This window comes from Amia ocellicauda, chromosome 10, assembly GCF_036373705.1.
Source record: "Amia ocellicauda isolate fAmiCal2 chromosome 10, fAmiCal2.hap1, whole genome shotgun sequence".
NCBI lineage: Eukaryota > Metazoa > Chordata > Actinopteri > Amiiformes > Amiidae > Amia > Amia ocellicauda.
In genome coordinates this window covers 22,809,899-22,831,035 of record NC_089859.1, presented here as the reverse complement: position 1 = coordinate 22,831,035, position 21,137 = coordinate 22,809,899, and the positions used below count along the sequence as shown (strand labels likewise).

The 21,137-nt window shown below is 40.6% G+C and overlaps 2 protein-coding genes across 2 annotated transcripts; both read left to right on the top strand.

Moving 5' to 3' along the window:
* The first annotated feature begins 1,229 nt into the window (after nt 1–1,229).
* LOC136759619 (transmembrane protein 196) lies at nt 1,230–7,472 on the top strand. The gene is made up of 4 exons (XM_066714602.1): nt 1,230–2,202; nt 4,262–4,318; nt 6,012–6,266; nt 6,825–7,472. Exons 1-4 carry the CDS (start codon nt 2,038–2,040, stop codon nt 6,894–6,896), a joined length of 549 nt encoding a protein of 182 aa, XP_066570699.1. The 5' UTR covers nt 1,230–2,037; the 3' UTR covers nt 6,897–7,472.
* A 4,755-nt stretch (nt 7,473–12,227) lies between these two features.
* polr1f (RNA polymerase I subunit F) lies at nt 12,228–17,764 on the top strand. The gene is made up of 4 exons (XM_066715565.1): nt 12,228–12,557; nt 13,332–13,473; nt 13,740–13,948; nt 14,600–17,764. Exons 1-4 carry the CDS (start codon nt 12,268–12,270, stop codon nt 15,030–15,032), a joined length of 1,074 nt encoding a protein of 357 aa, XP_066571662.1. The 5' UTR covers nt 12,228–12,267; the 3' UTR covers nt 15,033–17,764.
* The last annotated feature ends 3,373 nt before the right edge of the window (nt 17,765–21,137 follow it).

Genomic DNA, 21,137 nt, shown 5'->3' with positions numbered 1-21,137 from the left:
TCTGATTGGCGACAGGGTCTGCAACGATTCGACCAGACGCCATGCCGTTGTATTTTATTATAGTCCTCAGAGATCTGTATGGGCTATGTTGTCCGTGTGTAGGTGTGTGACTGCAGCATCCCAACACCTGTGTGGTCTCCACCAAATTGAAAAAAAATAGAAACTGGTTCCGTTTGCGTTTCTTGCTTTCCCCTACATAAAGACATGTATTTACTGCTTTCAATGAGTTTCATTGAGACACAATATGACCTGAATAAAAACAATATCAACAGTATTGTATAGCTTGTGTGTATGTGTTTGAGTCTACATCCAAAAATCATGCATTCCCCCCTTGAACTGATATAGGAATAGACACATCCTCATTCTAGTGGACTGAATTATAAGTGATAACTACTTCATGATCAAATATATTATGTCAAGAGCTGTACCCAAAAGCATTTTATTAAAACAGTACAGTGTCGAATATAGGGCTGACCAATCCATTCCAGTTGACTATTTTGGATCATTCTGCATGTAAATGGTTTCTTCATATCAGACCAACTGTTTAGTGACCACTTTATAATTGGCATTTCAATAAATCTACCCGGGATTGAAAGGCACAAGGGGCAGATTAGAAAGCAGTGGTCGGATAACAAACGGATTCATTGGAAAATAAGCAAAAAGAGTAGAAATTAATGTATGCACACCAGGGAGAGTCCAATACCAGAATTTCTAAAGTATTCCATTCCATCCCACAAACTCCTATTAAGTATTAGGAATGATTAATTAAATTATTAAATTAAGTATGTGGCTGTAGCAAATAGCTACACCGTTTTATTGGTTCATTTATTTTAGATTGCATTCTTTACAGAAAGGCTATACACTGGGAAATGTATAGCCTACTTACTTACAGTGTAATCAGTATTTTAAAGCACAAACTTGTGTTCTCCTTTCTTCATACACCACGCAACAATGTAGTGTATTAACTTTTATGTATAATTAGTTATTAAAATGTCAGTTTTTAAACACTATACATATGTTGAGGGTGTTAAAAAAGGAGAAACCTAGAAATGGAGAAGCAGAACATGAAAATGAGATACTACAGTAATTGTATTTCGTGGTGTCGTGTTGCGCATGAATGATTAGTGCTTGCCCGTGGGGTATTGCAACGCACTGAGCTATCAGTGAGAGGTTGGGAGGATTTTAATACTTCCCTTCCTCTGTGTGGGAGAACAGACTCTAATAGCGACAAAACCGGACACAAGATAAAGATCTCCAAGGTCTCTCAGACGAAGGATTCAAGGCAGACAAGATAATGACAATATCATCAGTTAAACTGCAAATGAGGGTGCATCTGACAGCAGAAGAAAAGGCACTGTAAAAGTTAAGCAACAAGAAGCACTGCTGTTTTGTTGGACAACTGGGACACACAAGGCTCGGGAATTGGGATGCGTATACTCCGTTTCTGGAGTTAAACATATGTGCTTGGCAAATGTGCCTGGATGCATGTAAAAAATAACCAAAAAAGAGCGGCGTGCCCTATTGGCTACCCATACACCGTTGAGGTCGCTCGAAATGCGGGCGACACGCATCGCTCAGTGTGCCAAACGGCAGTACACGGTGGAAAGCTAAAACTGACCTTAAAAAAAGGGATGTAGAGATGCACAGGTGAATTAACCTGATGTCACCAGCTGATTGCAAGTAAGAGCCAATGCAGGGTGGATGGGACGTTGTTCAAGTCGTTAAAAGCATCGCCTGCAGGAGCAGCACCCTGGACAGCACCGGTACTCCTCTCAGGCACCTCAGGGGGAAATAACACGCATCTCGGTTTGCAGGGGTCCACAGTGTCGGCACATCTGTTGACGCCCGGGTACAGATTTATTTTTCAAACAATATTGAGATTTGTAGGGGGATTTCACAAAGATTGTCTGCCTTCTCTATCCTGGGGAAACGTATTGATGTTGCTAATGATCTGAGGCCATCTCTCTCGGAGGGGCGAGCCGCGGGATTCTTGCATCCTTTTCTTCTTGCATCTGGAGGAATGATGCCCGAGAGAGGATGTGCACCAATAGAAAGATCATCTGGAGCCTGTTGGTGCTCTCTGTGCTGGAGATAGGGCTCGGGGTGTCCAGCATCGCCCTGGGAGCGGTGGGCATCAGCCAGGTCAGGGGCGGACAGAAGACCCAGCTGGGAGATGCTTCTCCGGTATGGAGCGGGGTGTGTGTACGTTAGACATTTCACTTTCTTTTCTATCCACCGTTTGAAACTGCCCAAAGCATGCTTTTAAACTTGCAGCATCCCTTTCGTTCCATTAAGTGAAATTGTGATGTGTGGCATGCCTGTAAATAAAAACGCCATTCTAATCTGAAGTAATTGGCAATCAAGAATTTGAAATATTAAAAAACTATGAGCAATGATCGTTTTTAATTGTTATTGACAGCGATAATTCGTAGACGTTCTGCAGATGTTCAACACATAAACATCCACTTTAGAGCTGAACTTTCTCAACTTTTCTTTTAATACTATAAACACTAATTTACCAGGAATCTAGACCAGACCACCCGAGTTGATGTTGAAAGAAAATATGTTCAAATATCAATGTCTAAAGAAATTAGCCTGAAAAACGTAAATAAATACATACAAATCTTTGCAATTTACCCTATAAAGGGGTGGTGCATTTTTGACGTTCCTGTGCATCTGCATGGTTATTTACTTATTGTGATACGTGCAATTCAAAGAGTTTTTATTTATTTTTGTAGATATGAATATCATGTATTTAAAGAAGACAATACACGTAAATGTAACTAAAATCAAATACACATCAATAAACAAAGCACAGACAATAACAAAATCTATGAGGGAAGCAGGTACTGTAAACCGATACCTGCATTGTAGTTATGAACTTCCTAAGCAGGCTTAGAAAAGGTGAGGCACACACACCATGTAGGATTTATGGCAACATAAATGTATTATGCTTTTGTGTTATGAAGTTATACATGTATTATTCATATAGCTGGTTCTTATTTTGAAAATTATTATATGACATTAGGTTTACTAAAGTTGGAAAACGTTGGATTTCAGCTTTAAGTAAAAAAAGAAAAAATGTTAAAATGTCTTAGGCCTAATTCTGGTAGTTAAATATTTCCCCAATAAATTGTAAAATAATTAAGAAACACATAGAATTAAAGAAGGAGGACAACTGTCACTCAGTCTGGTATTACAAATTCATTTTCAACCGCATGTTGCCTTATTTTCGTTACAATGTGAACTTTTCAGCCGCATATTAAACGAAAAAGTACACAACTGTACTGAAATATCTAGTTGCAATACACACAACACACACACACAGAATTTATTATATATATATATATATATATATATAATGTGTGTGTGTGTGTGTGTGTGTGTATACAATTCTATGCACGGAATGACATTTAAACATTTAAATTAGAGGTACAGGAATGTCTGCAAATCCTGCTCTGTGCTGGTTTCTCCTGCGATTTCAAATTAAAGTAACAGGTACCTTGAGTAAGAAAAGATGATTATGTACTGCATACAATTCTCAGTTTACTGTGGAAAATGAAATCATTGAGGATTGTGAAGTCTAAGGAATGATGGGTTTAAGTCTAGATTCTAGAATAAGGAGTTCTGTAAGTGGAAAGGCTCACTTATTACATACGAAAGATGAGAGCAGAAAAAACGGAATACCTTTCATCAGTTTACATTTTCTAACTAAGCTGTATAAAAGTTTGCCCGGCTTCCTCCATCCACTCTGCTCCGTGCGCAGGCTGAGGAAGGCAATATTAGGATGCAACCCACCCTGACCCTGTGGATTTCTTATAGGACAACTGCCCAATCAGCCTGAATTAGGGAAGGGGAGAGCAATTGTCCAAAAACAAACTTGGGAGGCAACTACTGAAGCAAAGAGAAGGGTTGGGGGAGAGCAGGGCTGTCCCCCTGTATGACCCTCTCAAACACACTAAGATCGGTGCAGTCATCCACAATTATCACCACCCATCAGATTATTCTGTCACTGGGGTAATTAGGAGTTCATAAATGAGTGACTTCTCTTACTGATCCCAGCCAAATCTCAAAGCTCTGATAAGGAGTTGCTTTACTTTATTTTATTTAAAAGGTGTTTTTAATATGTTACTTTCCTATTTGTTACTTTCCTTTTTTTCTCCATTAAGCAGCTGTACAAGAAAGCACAAATCTGTTTATGTTCGGTGGATATTTGTTGATGTAATTATTATTATTGTGTGTTGTTGTTCTTCTTCTGCAGTTTCTCATATGTGGGCTCTGTGGAGTAATCTGTGCCAAGAAGAAGTCAGGACTAATTGTGAGTACGAACGCTGGTGTAAACCATGATGTGAACACTCGTGTAACAATGCTCAATGCTCAATGTTTCCTATCAAAGAAGATTTCAGCACTGCTCATTTTAAACAATATTAACACGAAGGGAAAAAAGAAACAAGCAAATGCTCTTTCACAGTGGTGGCTTTGGAGTATATGCAGCAGTTTATTCCGATACTTAGCATAAGAGAGGGGATTCAATTAACCCCCTTTAGACCTTCAAACATTACATTTACTGGAGAGTTTTAATGACAAATCAATAAATAACTGAAATCCATCCCGAGACGTGGCTTGCCAGATCAGACCTTTTCCTCTGTGATCAAATTAGGATTGCGAACAGGACTCGGCTAAAAAGTTTCTCTCAGACGTTTTAGAAACTAGATCCTTCTTGCTGTAGTGGTTTGGTTTCTGTCAACATCAAAGAAAAAACCCAAAAAGAAAATACTCTGGGGCTCCAGGTGTTCCATATTGTGAAAGTTTCAATGCAGGTAACAAATGTGCAGCGAAATAGAGTCACTTGATAGATTTTTCGGCAAATTGACCTGCTTCATCATACAGGCAATAAGGACAGCACACTCCAAACATCTCATACCTACATTATTTTATTTTCTTCACGAGGAAAATACACTTATATTTCTACTATACTGGCTGCTCATCAGAGGAGAATCGAGTCTGGTAGAAAAGTCATTATCTATCAAATGAAATTCAATGTGGACAAGTGCAAGGTAATACATGCAGGTAACAAAAATCTCCACTATAATTACACTATGGGAGGTACAGAACTAGATGAAGTAACGCATGAGAAAGACCTAGGAGTCTATGTGGACTCCTCACTTTCTCCATCCAAACAATGTGGGGAAGCAATAAGAAAGACAAACAGGATGTTAGGGTATATTGTCAAAAGTGTAGAATGGAGAACAAGGGCAGTGATGTTCATACTGTACAATGCACTAGTTAGAGCTCATCTGGATACTGTGGACAGTTCTGGGCTCCACACTTCAAGAAAGATATCGCTGCTCTAGAGGCAGTTCAGAGGAGAGCAACCAGACTTATTCCAGGTCTGAAGGGAATGTCCTACTGAGAGACTGAGGAACTGAACCTTTTCACCCTGGAACAGAGGAGACTACGTGGGGACTTGATCCAAGTCTTCAAAATCATGAAAGGCATCGACCACATCAAACCAGAGGAGCTTTTCCAGATCAGCAGGGACACACGCACCCGGGACACAAATGGAAATTGGGCTTCAAGGCATTCAAGACAGAAAACAGGAGACACTTCTTCACACAGAGAGGCGTCACAATCTGAACAAACTCCCCAGCGATGTGGCTGAAGACACAATTTGGGAACATTCAAAATTAGACTGGATAGGATCCTTGCATCACTTAGTTATTAATGGACACCAAACGAGCATGATGTGTCAAATGGCCTCCTCTCGTTTGTAAACTTTCTTATGTTTTAAATCTGAGCAAACAAAACACACACAAAAACAATGCAAATGTAAGGAAAAACAGCACGAGGACCCACAGTCACGGTTAGGGTTGTGGAAATGTATAAATAATGAGAATGAATGTGGATAAGTGATCTTTGAGAAAAGCGGGCAGCAACAACAGCCCAATTTAACACCTGAATTTGTAAACTTGTTTTCGCTCTCTTCTTTTGTCTTGTTTTCTGGCTGACAGATGATATTATTTTCAGCCTGCTGTATCTGCGGCCTGATCGGAGGCATCCTGAACTTCCAGTTCGTGCGCGCGCTGGTGAAGAAGTCCACGGCGTTGTACTCCCTGCACCTGGCCGCCATGGCGCTGGCCTGCCTGGGCATCGGGGGCTGCACGCTGTCCGCCTGGCTCACGTGTCGCCTCGCCAGCAACGAACAGCAGAGGATGTTCCTGGAGAGGGAGCACTCTCTACACCACTCCCACGAGATGACCGAGAAAGTGCGTCCTGCTTTATTGTTATTAATATTACAAACAGATCTGAAAAGGGTCCTGAAACCAAAGACTAACTGGTTTATAAAATGGACTGGGTTGTTAAAAAACATTTTACGCATATACAATAGACATTCGATTACAGTTTTGTTTTCTTGACATGTAGTGAAGTCATTTTTGCCTGAGATGCCATTGGTTGAAAGGTTTTCCATTTCTATGTATACATTTATCAGGATGCATGCGAGCTGGAAAAGAGGTCATGTCTCATAGTTAAAGAAGAGTTCAGACCTACACCCTATTACATAAAAACAATAATCTTAAGGCAGGATATTGATTGAAGCTAGATTCACACTATGCTTTATAGTATTTAATGTCTGTACGATCATAGAGGCTGGAAACTGGGGAAATATTCTTAATTATAGTGATTGCATGTAACAGGGGGACAGAACCATTACACTGATAAACACATGACCCTACAGCCAAACAGACTTACACCTGGGGGGCGACAACGGTGCCTTTCTGTTGTTCGGATAAGTATTTAATGGCTGGTGTATTCTGCTTCAACAGGAGTTACCGGATAATTTAAACAATGGGATTCCTCTGATTGTCCACAATGGAAAGACGTCACCTCCACCCTAATGGAGCTCAGCTCAATTTCCGTCTCCTGAAACGGTGGAGATCACAGAAAGGGAAACCGGGGAAGAAGGACAGGCATCTTAAATTGGTTGTAATCGACTCCTGGACTGCTGTAATCGATGCAAAGTGTCACGCCAACAAAGAGTTTAGCTTCTTAAAGTGGAAACTGATTGTTGTGGATATTCTACCTCTGGACCAAAGCTTTTCAGATACAAAACAAATCCAAGATCTTTGGAAGACTTTTAGCATATTGATCTGCAGCGTTTCCTGCTATTTTTTCCTCCTCTCTCTTTTTTTCTTAAATGGATGGAAGACACAGATGATATGGAATGCACAAAAAGGCATGTGAATGGCTTTACAGGTCTCTCAGCCCGTGTTTGTGTGTAGCACCCCGAATTATTGTACACAACGGAATGCGAATACAAATGTAACTTCCAAAAATATAGTCATAGGAATCTTGAATGCTCGGACAAGACGTCGTTGACAATACACATGATCGATTGAATATTAAAGCCTGTACAAATTTATAATTTATGAATGAGATATTTTTATATAAGAGCTTCGTACAAAAATAAAATAAACGAAAGAAAGAATTGGGAGGTATTGATTTGTTTCTGTGTTCGCCATTGTGACACCATACTTTGTAGATAAGCAGAGAAGCAAAAACAACACACTCCTAAACGTTCGCTTGTGTTTTTCATTCTTAGAAGCCCTACTTAACACCATGCTCTTACTGACTCTTCTGTTTATTGATGTCTGTGGAAGTGGGTAGTATATTTCTGGCATGAAAAATAGTGCGTTTCACAGAAAATATTCCAAATGATAGTTTTACAAAATAATCTAGCAAAAGCACATCTGATTAAGTTAACAGGTACATGCACTGGCAGACTACGGTGTCATATTCACACTTTAATGTACACTGGGAGAACAGATGTACCTAAATGGGCTTTTCGTAGCACGGTCTCAACAACAGTGTCAGTGGAAATAATTGAACGGATACAGTCTTTCAATATTGCTACAGTCAATCTGAAAGGCTTTAATATAGATATGACCTTTAATTTAAAAAAAACTGGAGGTGGAATGAAACCCACTGGTGGACACGGTAAGTGGGAAGAGCATGCAGTACTGAGCAAAAAATAACATCGAACCCGAGACAAAACACACACAGAAAGTCAGTCAACGGAGGAGATAAAAATACAAACCTGACAGTGTAAATGTCAAGGTTAAAGAGAAGTCACCCGACATCCTGCTGCCTTATCTACCAAACAGGACAGAAACTCTTTGACAGGTTACTGAATTTAAGGGCTCTGCTTTCTGTGGAAACATTTGTCGCTCTCGTTACGGTATCTTCAGTGAGCAGATTACTGGAAGCTGCTCGGCACGGGAACAGTGGCCCAGCTGGGTAAACGGAGCTGGAGGCCCTTCTGGGTTCAGACTCAATTCTCCACAGGCGAAATACCTAAGTGATGCTTTTTTTCCGTTTTCAAATGCTTGGATGGTAATGAGGTTGCCTGCACCCCCCCCGGCTTTGCTCTCAAACACTCGACGAGAGACACGTTCATCCTTTTAGTTAATTGAGTAAATGGTGTTTAGGACATGCTCAGAATACTTTCCTGAGTTGAGCCAAAATAAGATTTATTTCAGACGGTACAGAATGCTGACGGCTGTCGATCCACGCCGGCGCTGTTTGAGCCCAGAGGATAACATGGCAATGGGTAGCAAATCAAGTGCAATGAGAATATTTTAAGTACAGCATCTTCCCCCCCATCACATTTTGCAGAAAAGTGTTAATTTGTGTGTAAGTAAGTTTTGCAAAAGTCTGCAAATATAACCTGCCTTGCCTAAATATGCGTTTAAAGACTCTTGACTAGGGTAGGACTACTCTCAGTACAGAGACGATCCCTGGATTGAGAACTCTGTGTATCGCTTACAGGTTGAACCTACTACGGGGTTAAAACCTGCTGTATTTATAGGTAACATTCACTTAGGAACCTTTTATGATTTCTGTGGTCGGATTCTATTGCCCCATTCAGAACAGTAATCTGAGGTTATCCAGGAAAGAATGGTCTGTCAATACCTCAGGGACTTCATTTCTATGGCAGCAAAGGCCTTTATTGACTACTCATCTACTACTTACTCTGGGATGACAATTAAATTGCACACAAACACAAGTAAAAAACTATTTTCTCACAGCCATTTCTGGTGCAAAGTCTATCGTTCTGAAATAACTAGGCTATGTCAACTGTTTTTCTCAAAAGAAAAAGTAAATCATGGAGAGAAAAATAAGTTGTAAAGGACTGCATATTTAGGACAAGAAAAAAAAAGTATCTTACAGCCTTATGATTTACATTGCAGACCTTTTTAATAATCCAGAGAAAAGCTTTGTAGTTTAGGGTTTAAGTACAGTTTTATAGGTCTTCTCTCGGCACAGCTTCGGTTTTTAAAAGGTCTAAAACAAAACCCGTTCTGTCAAAACAGCCTCTGGAATTAAACTGGAGGGATTTGAATGCTTAGTGTTATAGATTTTCTTTTCCTTACAGCCAAGAGGATCAGCGGCTCTTAGATTTTGTCATAAAGTACCAATTAAACTGTCATATATGCTTAAAATCAATTTTGAGACCTTTACTGTACAGAATTCCAAAATCAATTGATAGATTTCGGAATAAATTGCGTTGTTATAAGCACGGCGACTGATGTGATCCACAAAACAATGCACTGAATCGCAGATATTTTCAAACCTTAAAGTTATAGTGGAGTGCAGCAGAGTGCTCTGAATGAAAACTGAATCTTAACACTGTGGTGAAATGAGTTGGAAGTGCTTTCGGTGCAATATGCCTCATCTGTGATGCTTCAAATCTTGTAGCATTGCAGTGTAAGCATTCGCCCCCTGTGCACTTACATCTCTTACAAAAACAAACACCTCCACCGGATTATCAGTTTATACTTCATAAAAGACATTGAATATGGGCAAGTTGTACATTTCCATTCCACACATATAGCATGAGACTGAACGGGTGAGAAGGATGAAAACTCAAAAGAAAATGTGTGTAGAAAAAAAAAAAACTATTATAGCACTGGGTCAATGCCTCCTGCAGAAGACTTCCGCTACACAATATACTCCGTTGAAACACAACTCAAGGCTATATGGGTTTAACCTGTCTGACACCAAAGGTCAGTCTCCATTTACAGACAATTCAAAGCACAGCACATGGCAAGACATCGCACTTGGCAGGCCTAAAAGAAGGCAATCTCACACAAGCGAGGCATTTATGGGTTTAGTTTGTCAGTCTTGTAACAATAAACAGACAAAGTGAGATTGAAGAGACAGTGGGCCATGGCCAAGCGCAAGAGTGTGCCTGAAATCCCACAATGCTGACACCAATGACAATCCTTAGCTGCCGTTCTTACAAAGATAGTATTAGTTTGTGCAAATGCGAGTGTGCGTGTGCATGTGTGTGCGTGTGCGTGCGTGTGTGTAGTGCAATTGAAAACAATGTGTTCATGGTAACCGAGTTTGCTTCTGAGGAATTCCAGTTCATATACGGTGAGTATTTCTTTGGCGTTATCTGTCAGGCCGATTTCCAAATGTCAAAGAAGAGCCACAATGTTCGTTAGATTTTCAATGTTCTGAATAAAAGTAAAAGTTCTTACTGCCTATGAGACATGGCACATAACAATACAACTAATAAATGAACTGAAACAAAATCCACAGAATAAACACACCCCTGACTCTGAGGTTTACTTATTATTTCACTAAACAACAACACCAATCCTGTGATGCATCTATAAACGATCGTGTCAGATGTTGATTGAAAAGCCCATATGTTTGATACATAGCTCAAGAATAAAGTCACTTTGGAAAATGTAAAAAGCAGGGTGTTGAATAATACTTTATTGATTTTTTTAAATATATGTATAAAGCAGATGCATGTATAGATATTCAGAAACAGAAGCCAGAAAAAGAAGAACAATAACCATCTTATATAAATCTTTTGTTTTAGACTTCCATTGAATGCCACTTTTAATCAAATATGTTATTCCATGACAATATGTGGATTAGCGCCCCAGGGTGTCAATGTCAATAGGTACAAACTGTCGGTTTTAATAAGCACACCCATTTCTTGTATTTAAACTGTGGTCTTTCATCTGTATTTAACTGCTTCTAACTCTGCCTCTGACATATTGAAATATGCATCCTCTCTAGATTAGGATTCAATTTAATCAATACAGTTCAATAGCTCATCACTCATTTGCTTACAGCAGGTGTTGGCAAATAAATGTTTCCCTCCCCGAACACAGGGAAAGAACACAAATTAATAAATAAATGCAGAAATGTATTGCTACAGCAGAAACGACTGGCTATTGCTGACTCAGATCAGCTGCCACAATTGAACATATATCACCTGGAGGCAGACTGCTTGTGGACGGAGCTGCTTCCACTGTAACTTGGTTTGTTCTTTAACCTCAGCTATTGTGCAGTAGTGTGATTATTTTAGTCACAGGGCACAGGGTTACTGTAGGGCTTACTTCCATCAGTTCACCTAATGTTTAATTGTCAAATCACTGCAGTGTACGGCTTTATCAAAGGGCAGATTTGAAGCATCATCCTTGTCACAGGGGACAAACTTTCTAACTGCAGTTGCAACTAAAGAGTTTCTGTTTGTAATGACTTGAAGTTGGAAAACTCTTTATTGGTGGTTAGAGCAGAGACACACACACACACAGTGAGAGAGAGAGAGAGAGAGATAACTTTATGTGCACACCATGCAGGATTTCAACTAACATTAAATATTTAATTATTTCAGTTTCTAAACACTACCGTGTCTATATATGCTGTTTTGGATTAAAAATACAGCATTCTGGTGCCTCCATATCATTTGAAGATATGATGACTGATATTCCCTTTATTGATTAATATTTGAAATATAAGAATTAAAAAAAATATGATGATCCTCACACCTTATTTTTGCACCATAATATCTCACTGCAGCCAAAGCAATACCATACCAACCACCTCTCATGAATCTCCCATTATGTTTTAAACTACTCTTCATAATGCATATTTTTTCATCATAGCTCCTGCTTTTGTCTGTGATGGCCTCTCAACCGAATAAAATAAAATTGCACGAACAAAAAAAGGGTCTAACAATAACTAAACTAATGGCACTGACCGGCCCCTACATGCCTAAAGTTATTTATTTTTTTACATGTGAATGCACAGTCACTTACCCACAGAGCTGATAGAAGTCATTGCACTCCCTTCCACTAGGCGGCGATGTTGCTGTCGTCGAGCATTACGTTAACACAACCGCTGAGAATGTTGGCGCGACAGCACGTTGTTTTCCTGTAGGACTGCTTTACGGCAGCGGGCAGCATGGCTAACGCAGAGGGAGAAGATGCCAATAAGTTGGACGACATGGCTGCTTCGGTTTCCAGCTCCGGGCCGCCCAGTAAGAGCGCAGCTGCGGACCCGGGAGAGAGGAGCGCAGTTCCGTGCCTGATCCCAACTTTCGCAGACGCCTGTAACTTGGTGAACGCGCAGTACTCCTGCCTGGTGGTGGACACTCACAGGAGACACGTTGCTCTGTCTCCAATGTACCTAAAGAAGAAGAAGACCGGCCTCCAGGAACAGCTGAACACCGATCTCCTGAAATACTCGGAGAGGTATGAGAGGCTTTGCTTATTAGTCTACAGGAGGAGGTTCCCAGCCCTGGTCCTGCAGGACCCCCTACCCTGCTGGGTTTTGTTCCAACCGACTTCTCAATTACTTAATTGAACCCTTAATTGAAGTAATAATTCGCTTAACTTTTACTTTTTAAATAGAATAATTGATCAAAAGTTCGTTCCTGAACAAGATAAGTTCCTTATACAAGATTATACTTAAAAGCCCTACTGTTTAAAATTTAAATTGAAAATGTGTTTAATTAAGGATTCAATTAAGTAATTGACAGCAAGGTAGAGCAAGCAGGGTGGGGGGTCCTCCAGGATCAGGGTTGGGACCCCCTGGTCTACATGCACCCCCCACTGCATGTGTCACAGCCCCACTTCCATCTGAAGCAAATTACTGTTGTTGTTGTGAATCACACAAGTACAATTATTCTGGATCTTTTTATTTAATCCTTTGTACTTTATCTTGTTAGAGCATAAGTGATAAATGGAAATATGAATGATATCAGCATTCCCTTTTTATTATCCTGCAGCGAGCAATACAAGATAAAGCCTGACTTTGAGTTGTGTCTGTTCCTACACAGGGACTGTATCTATTTGCTAGATCAGTGTTTTCTGCTGCGATTTCAGAAAGTCCTACAGGAATGCATGTCTGAGTGTCGTATTTGGACAGGACATGGACATGAAATTGTAAAGTGATTCCCAACACTTGTCAGACCTGTAACACTGAATTGTATCAATGTGAAGCATTTTCTGTTTTTTTTTCCTCAGTCTGAAAGGTGTCCCGATTGCCTACGACAACATTAAGATCTTGGGTAAACATGGAGATATATACGACGATCAGGGTTACATCCACATGGACATCGAAGCGGCCTTTGTCACTTTCAGACCCAAGAAAGGACAGAAGCTCCTGGTATGTTTGTATGTATTCACACTTACACGTATTGAGAATATAAGGACAGGAGAAGGTTTTATACCCAAGGGGATTTGAATGAATAATTATAAGACAATTCACACATTTTATTAGAAAATACTTTTTTTTTTTTTTTTACCTGTGCAAAGTTTAATATCTGTGACAGAGAATGATGATTTTAATTGTTTGTGCAGAATAGTATGTTCATTCGTGCTTCAAGGATCTGATAATCATGTAACCCTGTTTCTCTCCTCTCCTCCCTGTAGGGAGTTATAAATAAAGTGGGCGTCAATCATGTGGGGTGTCTGGTCCACGGCTGCTTCAACGCCTCGGTTCCCAAACCCCACCAGGTGACTCTTGAACAGTGGCAGGCGCTGGGCCTGACGGTGGGAGACAGCCTGGAGTTCGAGGTCTTCCAGTTGGATGCAGATGTGGCTGGAGTGCTCCTGATCAGAGGGAGACTGGATAAAAATAGGTACGAAACCTCGACTGTGCTTCCTTTTGTGGATTAAATGGATTATTTTGTTACCGTTGATGATAATGGAAGCATTCGTAGATTCACATTCCCTGCGTATGATTTTGCTTTCTGGTGAGACTTGAAACAGAATTGGTGCAACTTTGAGGTTCAACATCAATATCACAGTGTGTCTGACATGCTTGTTTTTAATACATGCTTTTTTACAGATGATCCTATAGGATTAATTTTGTGAGGTTTAATTTAAGTGAGGCTACTATGTATTTATCTAGACTATATACACATAAAATTGCCTAATTTCTTTATTTTTCTGTTTTTAATTGAACACCACTAGGTGGCACCAAACTACTGATCAGAGTAGATTTTCTCAATTTAATACCTTAATCAAATTATATCCCAAAAATGTTGACTCTTTGTATGATCTAATGTATATTAACACTGAGGAACATTTAGAAAAATAGCAGTGTCGGTTTATTGAATGCTTTGCTTGTTTTTAACAGATTTGGCAATTGACTGAAATGACTAATCTCAATCTTTTGTAGTTCAGCATAGAACAACTTGCACTTCAGAAAAAGCAGGGAAATCTCAAAGTATTTTTCCATTAACCCTCATCTGAAGTTAATCTATTTTATTTCTTCTTTTCCTTGTCAGGTTCAATGAAACGCAACCAAGCACAATTCCAGAAGAGGACCTGGCAGACGGCGAGGGCGAGGATCAGCCTGCAGAGGTGAAAAGGAAGAAGAAAAAGAAGAAGAAAGACAAGGAGAAGGACGGAGAGGTCTCCGGGACGGCGATCAGTGTGGATGAGTTGCCCGTGGAGGATCCGGTGAACGAGGAGGTGGATCTGACCCCCGGAGACCCGAACATGAACGGACACGTCGCCGAAGGAAAGAGGAAGAAGAAGAAGCACAAGAACAAACGACCGGAGGAGGAGCCTGAGCCGGAGCCGGAGCCACACGAGATTCACGAGCAGACTGGGGAGCCCAGCGACAAAGCTGCCAAGAAGAAGAGGAAACGGCCGAGTGAGGACGACGTCGACAAAGACGTGAAGGCGCCCGGTGCCAAGAAGAAGAGGCGGGATTGAGGCATAACGGGGACGGCCACAGTCCAGTGAACCGCCACAACACGAAGAACAAAACCGAGCTGACTGTTGTGTCCAGGAGCCGGGCCCGGGAGACGATACAGGGTCCTGGGAAAGATGCCGGTGCAAAGGATTATGGGAGGAGAACTGGGAAAACCTGTGGTGCTCATTTTAATATTGCAAGGCTTTTGTATTCACTCTTCCCTCGATCGTTAGACTCAATTTCGCTGTACAGCGCTGCATTGTAATCAGTGACACCGAGGAACCAGATATGAGTGCGATTATGTCAAGGGTTGGGAGAGATTTGAGATGCACGGCGGTGGTTGTCCACCAGAGAGCGCTGTTTGTTTTTTGAGAAATGTTAACGGGACTTTTCCACTCTTTCCTGGCGACCTGCCTGTGTACGCTTGGCCGAGTGGCGCTGTGTTTAAGTGCATTTCTGTCAGTCGGGCCACTTCCACAGGGATACCGCAGTACAGTAACACATCGGCGATCTCCAACAAATAAACACGGAAGGTGATTTCACTGCCGGAGAAAGAAAAGGCCGAAGTGGGGAAATACGGCTTCTCTAAACAAGTTAGAAATGTTTACGTTCTGTCATTCCTCTTATGCCTCCCAAGACTGACAGTCGTATAAAGTTATTTAAACAAAAGACTTGCAGTTTAGTTTTTTCCGTGTTTCTTGTCCAAAGTCTCGTATAGAAAACTGCCAAAAAGACTGTTTTTGTCTGAGTTTGATGAGTGCGAATGACTGACTGACTAAACATTTTTATATTTGTGATTATTAGATCTGTTTTGTCAGAATAGGTCTGATGGGTTGACAATGAACATGCCATATTTATACATCTTCCCTTTTAAATATGACAGTTTTATATTTTTAATAGCGATCATATTTATGTGCATCAAAAAGAGCCCAGAAGACTTTGGGGAGGTGTGGGGGGGAGAAAAATTAAGTTGTTATAATAAATTGTGACAGAAAAGACAAAGTAATGAATCAGATTGTGTTCAATCCCTTAATAAATGTGGGATAAATCCAACTCAGGTTTTGTTTTCAATCTATAAAACTCCCATCACTGTGTTGTTTAGATTACTTTTATTAATTTGAGCCGAAATGTATTCCAGATGTAAGCCGAACGTTTGTTTATATTCAAGATAACTACAAGTTTAAGAAGCTAAGAGCCTTTAAAAACACCTTCGGTCTGGAGCGTGTTCAACTTGAGAAGCATTGTTTGTGGTTATCAGTCAATTTTCTGCAGGAAAAACTAGGTCAAGCGTGTGAACCGTGTTTTAGTAGATCAGTATAAAACTCCCGTTCCCACAGTTTGGACATCGGTCGCCCAAGATCGCACTTGCTGGTGCTGCCTAACCGTTTATATAATTTCCACCAGCCGCTGATATCACACGAAAGCCCAAAATGTGCAAATCCCGCTCCTTCACCTGCCTTAACAATCCATTTCCCCCGGCAAGCGCCCGAGATTAAATCATTTCAGCTTCTCAATGTCCTGTTCAGTTCTCTGTCTTAAAGGTCAAGGGGATACGGTTACTATTTTTACATGTACAGGAAACGCGCACGGCCGTTCCAAACCCCAGAAATGTGCGATGAATCAGAACCCAAATTCCCCAGGAAAACCAGGCTCTTGGCAGGTATCCGTCCCCAGGTCTCCAACTGCCAGAGACACGGACCCCCCCCCACCACGGCAACCGATAATTAAATAAATAACGAGTTATTCGGTGGCAGATAAGTATTAAATGAATGTGGTTTTTAAATACTCTCAATATTGTGCCATATGAGTTGTAAGCACATGGTGGGAACGTTTTAAGTGTGTTTTTCAGGGAATGACACGGATTCTGAGCGAGTTCTTTAAAAACCTCAAGGGGGGAGAGAATTCTGCTCAGTTTGCTGATTTAGTTCCTAATAAATGAACTCTCCCAGAATCGCATCCTGTCTGTCCTTGAAGAAGTCGAGTGAGTCAGCGTCAACCACCTGACTGGGATTTTTTCTTCTCCAGACTCCTGCAACTCTTGCTGTAAAGCAGTGCCTCCTGCTGCCTGTTCTGGATATGAGAGCTCAACTTGCCATGGTGTCCTTGGGCCCTTTATTGTGAAATATTTGGGTCCAGAGCTGGCGTTTTATCAGCCTTTGTGGGTTTAAAATGTGGATAAAACTCCCCCGCAATCCAAGACTGAATAGATTCAGTTCCTTTCACTGGTCTTGTATTTATAACATTTCTTTGTATTGCTGACTTATTCTGGTATCTTTTCTTTGGCTCCTGCTGCTGCTTCTCTGCTAATCTAATGGCTGCTTATGTAACAAGTTCCCTAACGATCGACCCTAGATATTTGACCAGGAAGAACAGTTTTATTCCAGTAATCTTCCACCTCCATTCCAGGGATTTTATTTATGCCTTTAATGACTGATAGTTGACTGAGCTTACATGCTTTTATTCCTGTGAATCTTTGTTGTTTTGCTCTTTATATTCTACTGGAAAAACACCTTAGTAATTAAGATTGCAGTAGACTACATTAATCAGTAATAGCCTTTACTTTATAATAATACTAAATCCTTACCAAGAAACTAAACACCAGAACAATTATTTTATATATGTTATACTTAATTTGTCAGTAAGAGTGTTTGTTCTTTGCTAATACCTGAATTATGACATCGTAGGGCTTTCACATCCCTCGATGTAATTCTACTGTATCATAAAATAAAGTTTTTATTCTTTCGATACTGACTTTTTGCACAGAGCCCCCTCTCGTCTTTTCCCATTGCCTGTGAGCTGCGTGTTTATGATCTTGTGAGAATGTCACGTCCTGTAAAGGAGTCTCAGGCAATGAAAGTATGTCCCTGCCTGTAAATCTCCCGCCTTGATAAACCCTATAAATCTCAATCCTCGAGAGCACATTCCCTCTAAAGTGTCCTGCCAGCGGAGTCTTTAGTGCACCTGGCTCCCAGCTCCCATCACCTGACAGGACTAACACCGGGGGGCTCAGCAGCGTTTACTTTATCTTGTCGGGGTCTTTGAGGAGCCACTGGACAGGGTTCAACATTGTGCTTGAGAAAATCTCTGCAGACTGATAAATTTCACTTTTATTTTTGCTTGTGAGAAGTGCACCGCTATCCGACTCATGCTCTCCTGGCCGTTCCCCCCGCAGGCTGATGACATTTGGGATTTTTTTTTTTTCCAAGTTGTTTTTCTTCTCTCTTTTTTTTGGTTGGGACTGCTGCCAGTAATGCTCATATTTTGAATTGTTTTCACTTTGTTTTTCCACCACCTGAACACATACACCGGGCCTGTCTCGAGACATCTTGGCGTTTTTATTGAAGCGCCCGCTCCGAGAGCTAAGTGAGCTCTTGTGCGATGATTAATATGGTGTGGGAGCCGACGATATAAATCTGTTAAAGCGGCCCCGATGCACAAGCCCATATATAAGACTGCCAGTGGCGTATTGCTGTGCTAACCTCCTGACATGAAACAGAGTCTACTGTTTTTTGAAATCTGTGAGGTGCAGAAAAATAAAATTTAACTCGAGGATTAAACCGAACCCCCTGGTTTGTGTCGAGATTCGCTTGGAGGTTTTTATGTGAACTCTGTAAGTGAACATATAAGGAAATAAACATGACAATCAGTCTGGCCAAACGAAGGGCAAGAAACAGTGATTCCATGTAACAGAAAATGATGACACCTGTCCATATTCCCAGCTCCCCTGTTCCCCAATTTGTTTATAGTGAAGGAAAATACTTACCCTGTATTACCTCCATCAATTGTGTTAACAGATTGTGCAGATTACATTCCCTGTTACTGGAAAATGCTTCGTATTAATAATAATGATGATGCCGATATATTTTTCATTCTATTGCCCTTAGTATCATTCATTTTAGAAAGTAATTATTTCTCTGCACACATTCCTGAGGGACGTTCTTCTATAATCCATCTTTGGTAATTATGAGATATGGGTCATCCGGATTACTGCTACGGAAACGGCAAACTTCCAATCATCCGTCTGAAACAATAAAAGTATGCCTTTGTTTTTTACACTCCTAGGCAACTTGATATGGGTTTTGTTGTTTATAGGCATTTTGGGGCAAAATCAGAGTTGTGTGGAAAATGGGGACTTTAACTGAGCTAATTTTTTAAAGAAATGTCTCTGTAATGTGAATGAACAGAATTTGAATTGGATATTTGCATTTAAAAAAAAATGATGAGAGCCAATTAAGTGGGAAAATAAACGAACAAAAGAAGACCTGCAGGAAGATCTGAGGAAACAAAGTTCAAACAGATCGCATTGACGCAGTGTGTGGAGGCTGACAAACATTAAGGCCCAACACATTGCTTTCAAAGTACTTAAATCATCAGTCTCTACTAGGCACATACAAGAAAAACACAAAAGAATCAGCAGCTTTGAAGCCTTATAGAAACACACCAACAATGTGCATTTGTTAACGTTTAGTTTTGGCCCGTGCTTTTTCTGCTCAAACATGGTAAGTAGCCTTGGAAAGCTCTGCGAGAGAATGTCTTCGTTTGGGATTCAATAAAAACACGTCTTTCTTCCCGAATTGTTAAGCGGCTCATTTCCTTGGTGTGAGCCCCTGGCTGGGAGCTGCTCAGACTGTCATTAAAGGCAAAGCCCAGCATGACTCAGTGTTGTGTCAGGGAAGGACAGGAAAGAAGAAATTCAACCCTGAAGGAAACCATTGAGCCTCACCAAGTTCTACTAAACTGTAGACACTCCAATAATAATAACCCCGCGAAAAAACTTGAAACAATGTTTTAAAGAAGGATCAGTTTCCATTCTCTTCCAAGCCAAACTGCACTCGCACCGAGGGACGGCTTTGTTTTCCGAAAGGTTTTTGTGTATCCTCGAAGTCTATTAAGTGTAGCAAATTTCATTTTATTGTATCTGTCACCCGAATTAACCCATATTTCTCAGAAAACGTGCTTTTCTTTGGAAATCATCCATCTTAGCAGGGTCAGCTGTTCCCAGACACTTTAAATAGTCTAGCCTAATGCACTATTAATAAAATAAATGAAATTTAGCCAATTTATGATATATATTTTCCTGCCTCATTAAAAAATGTATCCAACCTCATGCTCAGCACATCTTGATCTGAATCTACATTATATAAATGAACAGATGAAGATTGTGGTCACTTGGGTGGAACCCTTTAAACAATTACCATATTATATCCCACAGCATGTCTGATAATGTGGTCTGACAACACAGATATGGATAAAAGAGCACCACACCACCCGAATTAATTCATGAGAAATATCATAATGTAGAGTCATTTTATTATATTAGAGCTACTTGTTAACCCCAGTCAATGGATAAACTAGTGAGAATGTCTTGTTTTTGAAGAATTTTGAAGCATGTCAGCTATCAGCCTATTAAAGGGGTGAAATTAAGAGTTATATAAACATTTCCATCTTCATTCTTCACATGAGGCTAAAACCACAGAAAATGTGGCAATTCTGACCTATAATCATGGTTGCCTTGGTGCCCTAAATAAAAAATGATTGCAATCTGAATGTTTTTTGACAATTGGGGAACTCACTCAGACTGGTCTCTAGTGACCGAAACCACCAGGCCGAAAAAGTCACTGTTGGAAGCTAAGATAATCGCGCTAGGGTTAGCTAACATCTAGAGTGATGTCACTGAGAGGTCAGGGAACATAAGAACATAAGAAAGTGTCCAATCGAGAGGAGGCCATTTGCCCCATTGTTCTCGTTTGGTGTCCATTAATAACTAAGTGATCCAAGGATCCTATCCAGTCTGTTTTTAAATGTTCCCAAATTGTCTCTTCAACCACATCACTGGGGAGTTTGTTCAGATTGTGACGCCTCTCTGTGTGAAGAAGTGTCTCCTGTTTTCTGTCTTGAATGCCTTGAAGCCCAATTTCCATTTGTGTCCCGGGTGCGTGTGTCCCTGCTGATCTGGAAAAGCTCCTCTGGTTTGATGTGGTCGATGCCTTTCATGATTTTGAAGACTTGGATCAAGTCCCCACACAGTCTCCTCTGTTCCAGGGTGAAAAGGTTCAGTTCCTCAGTCTCTCAGTAGGACATTCCCTTCAGACCTGGAATAAGATCATCAGTTTTTATGTGGCAGG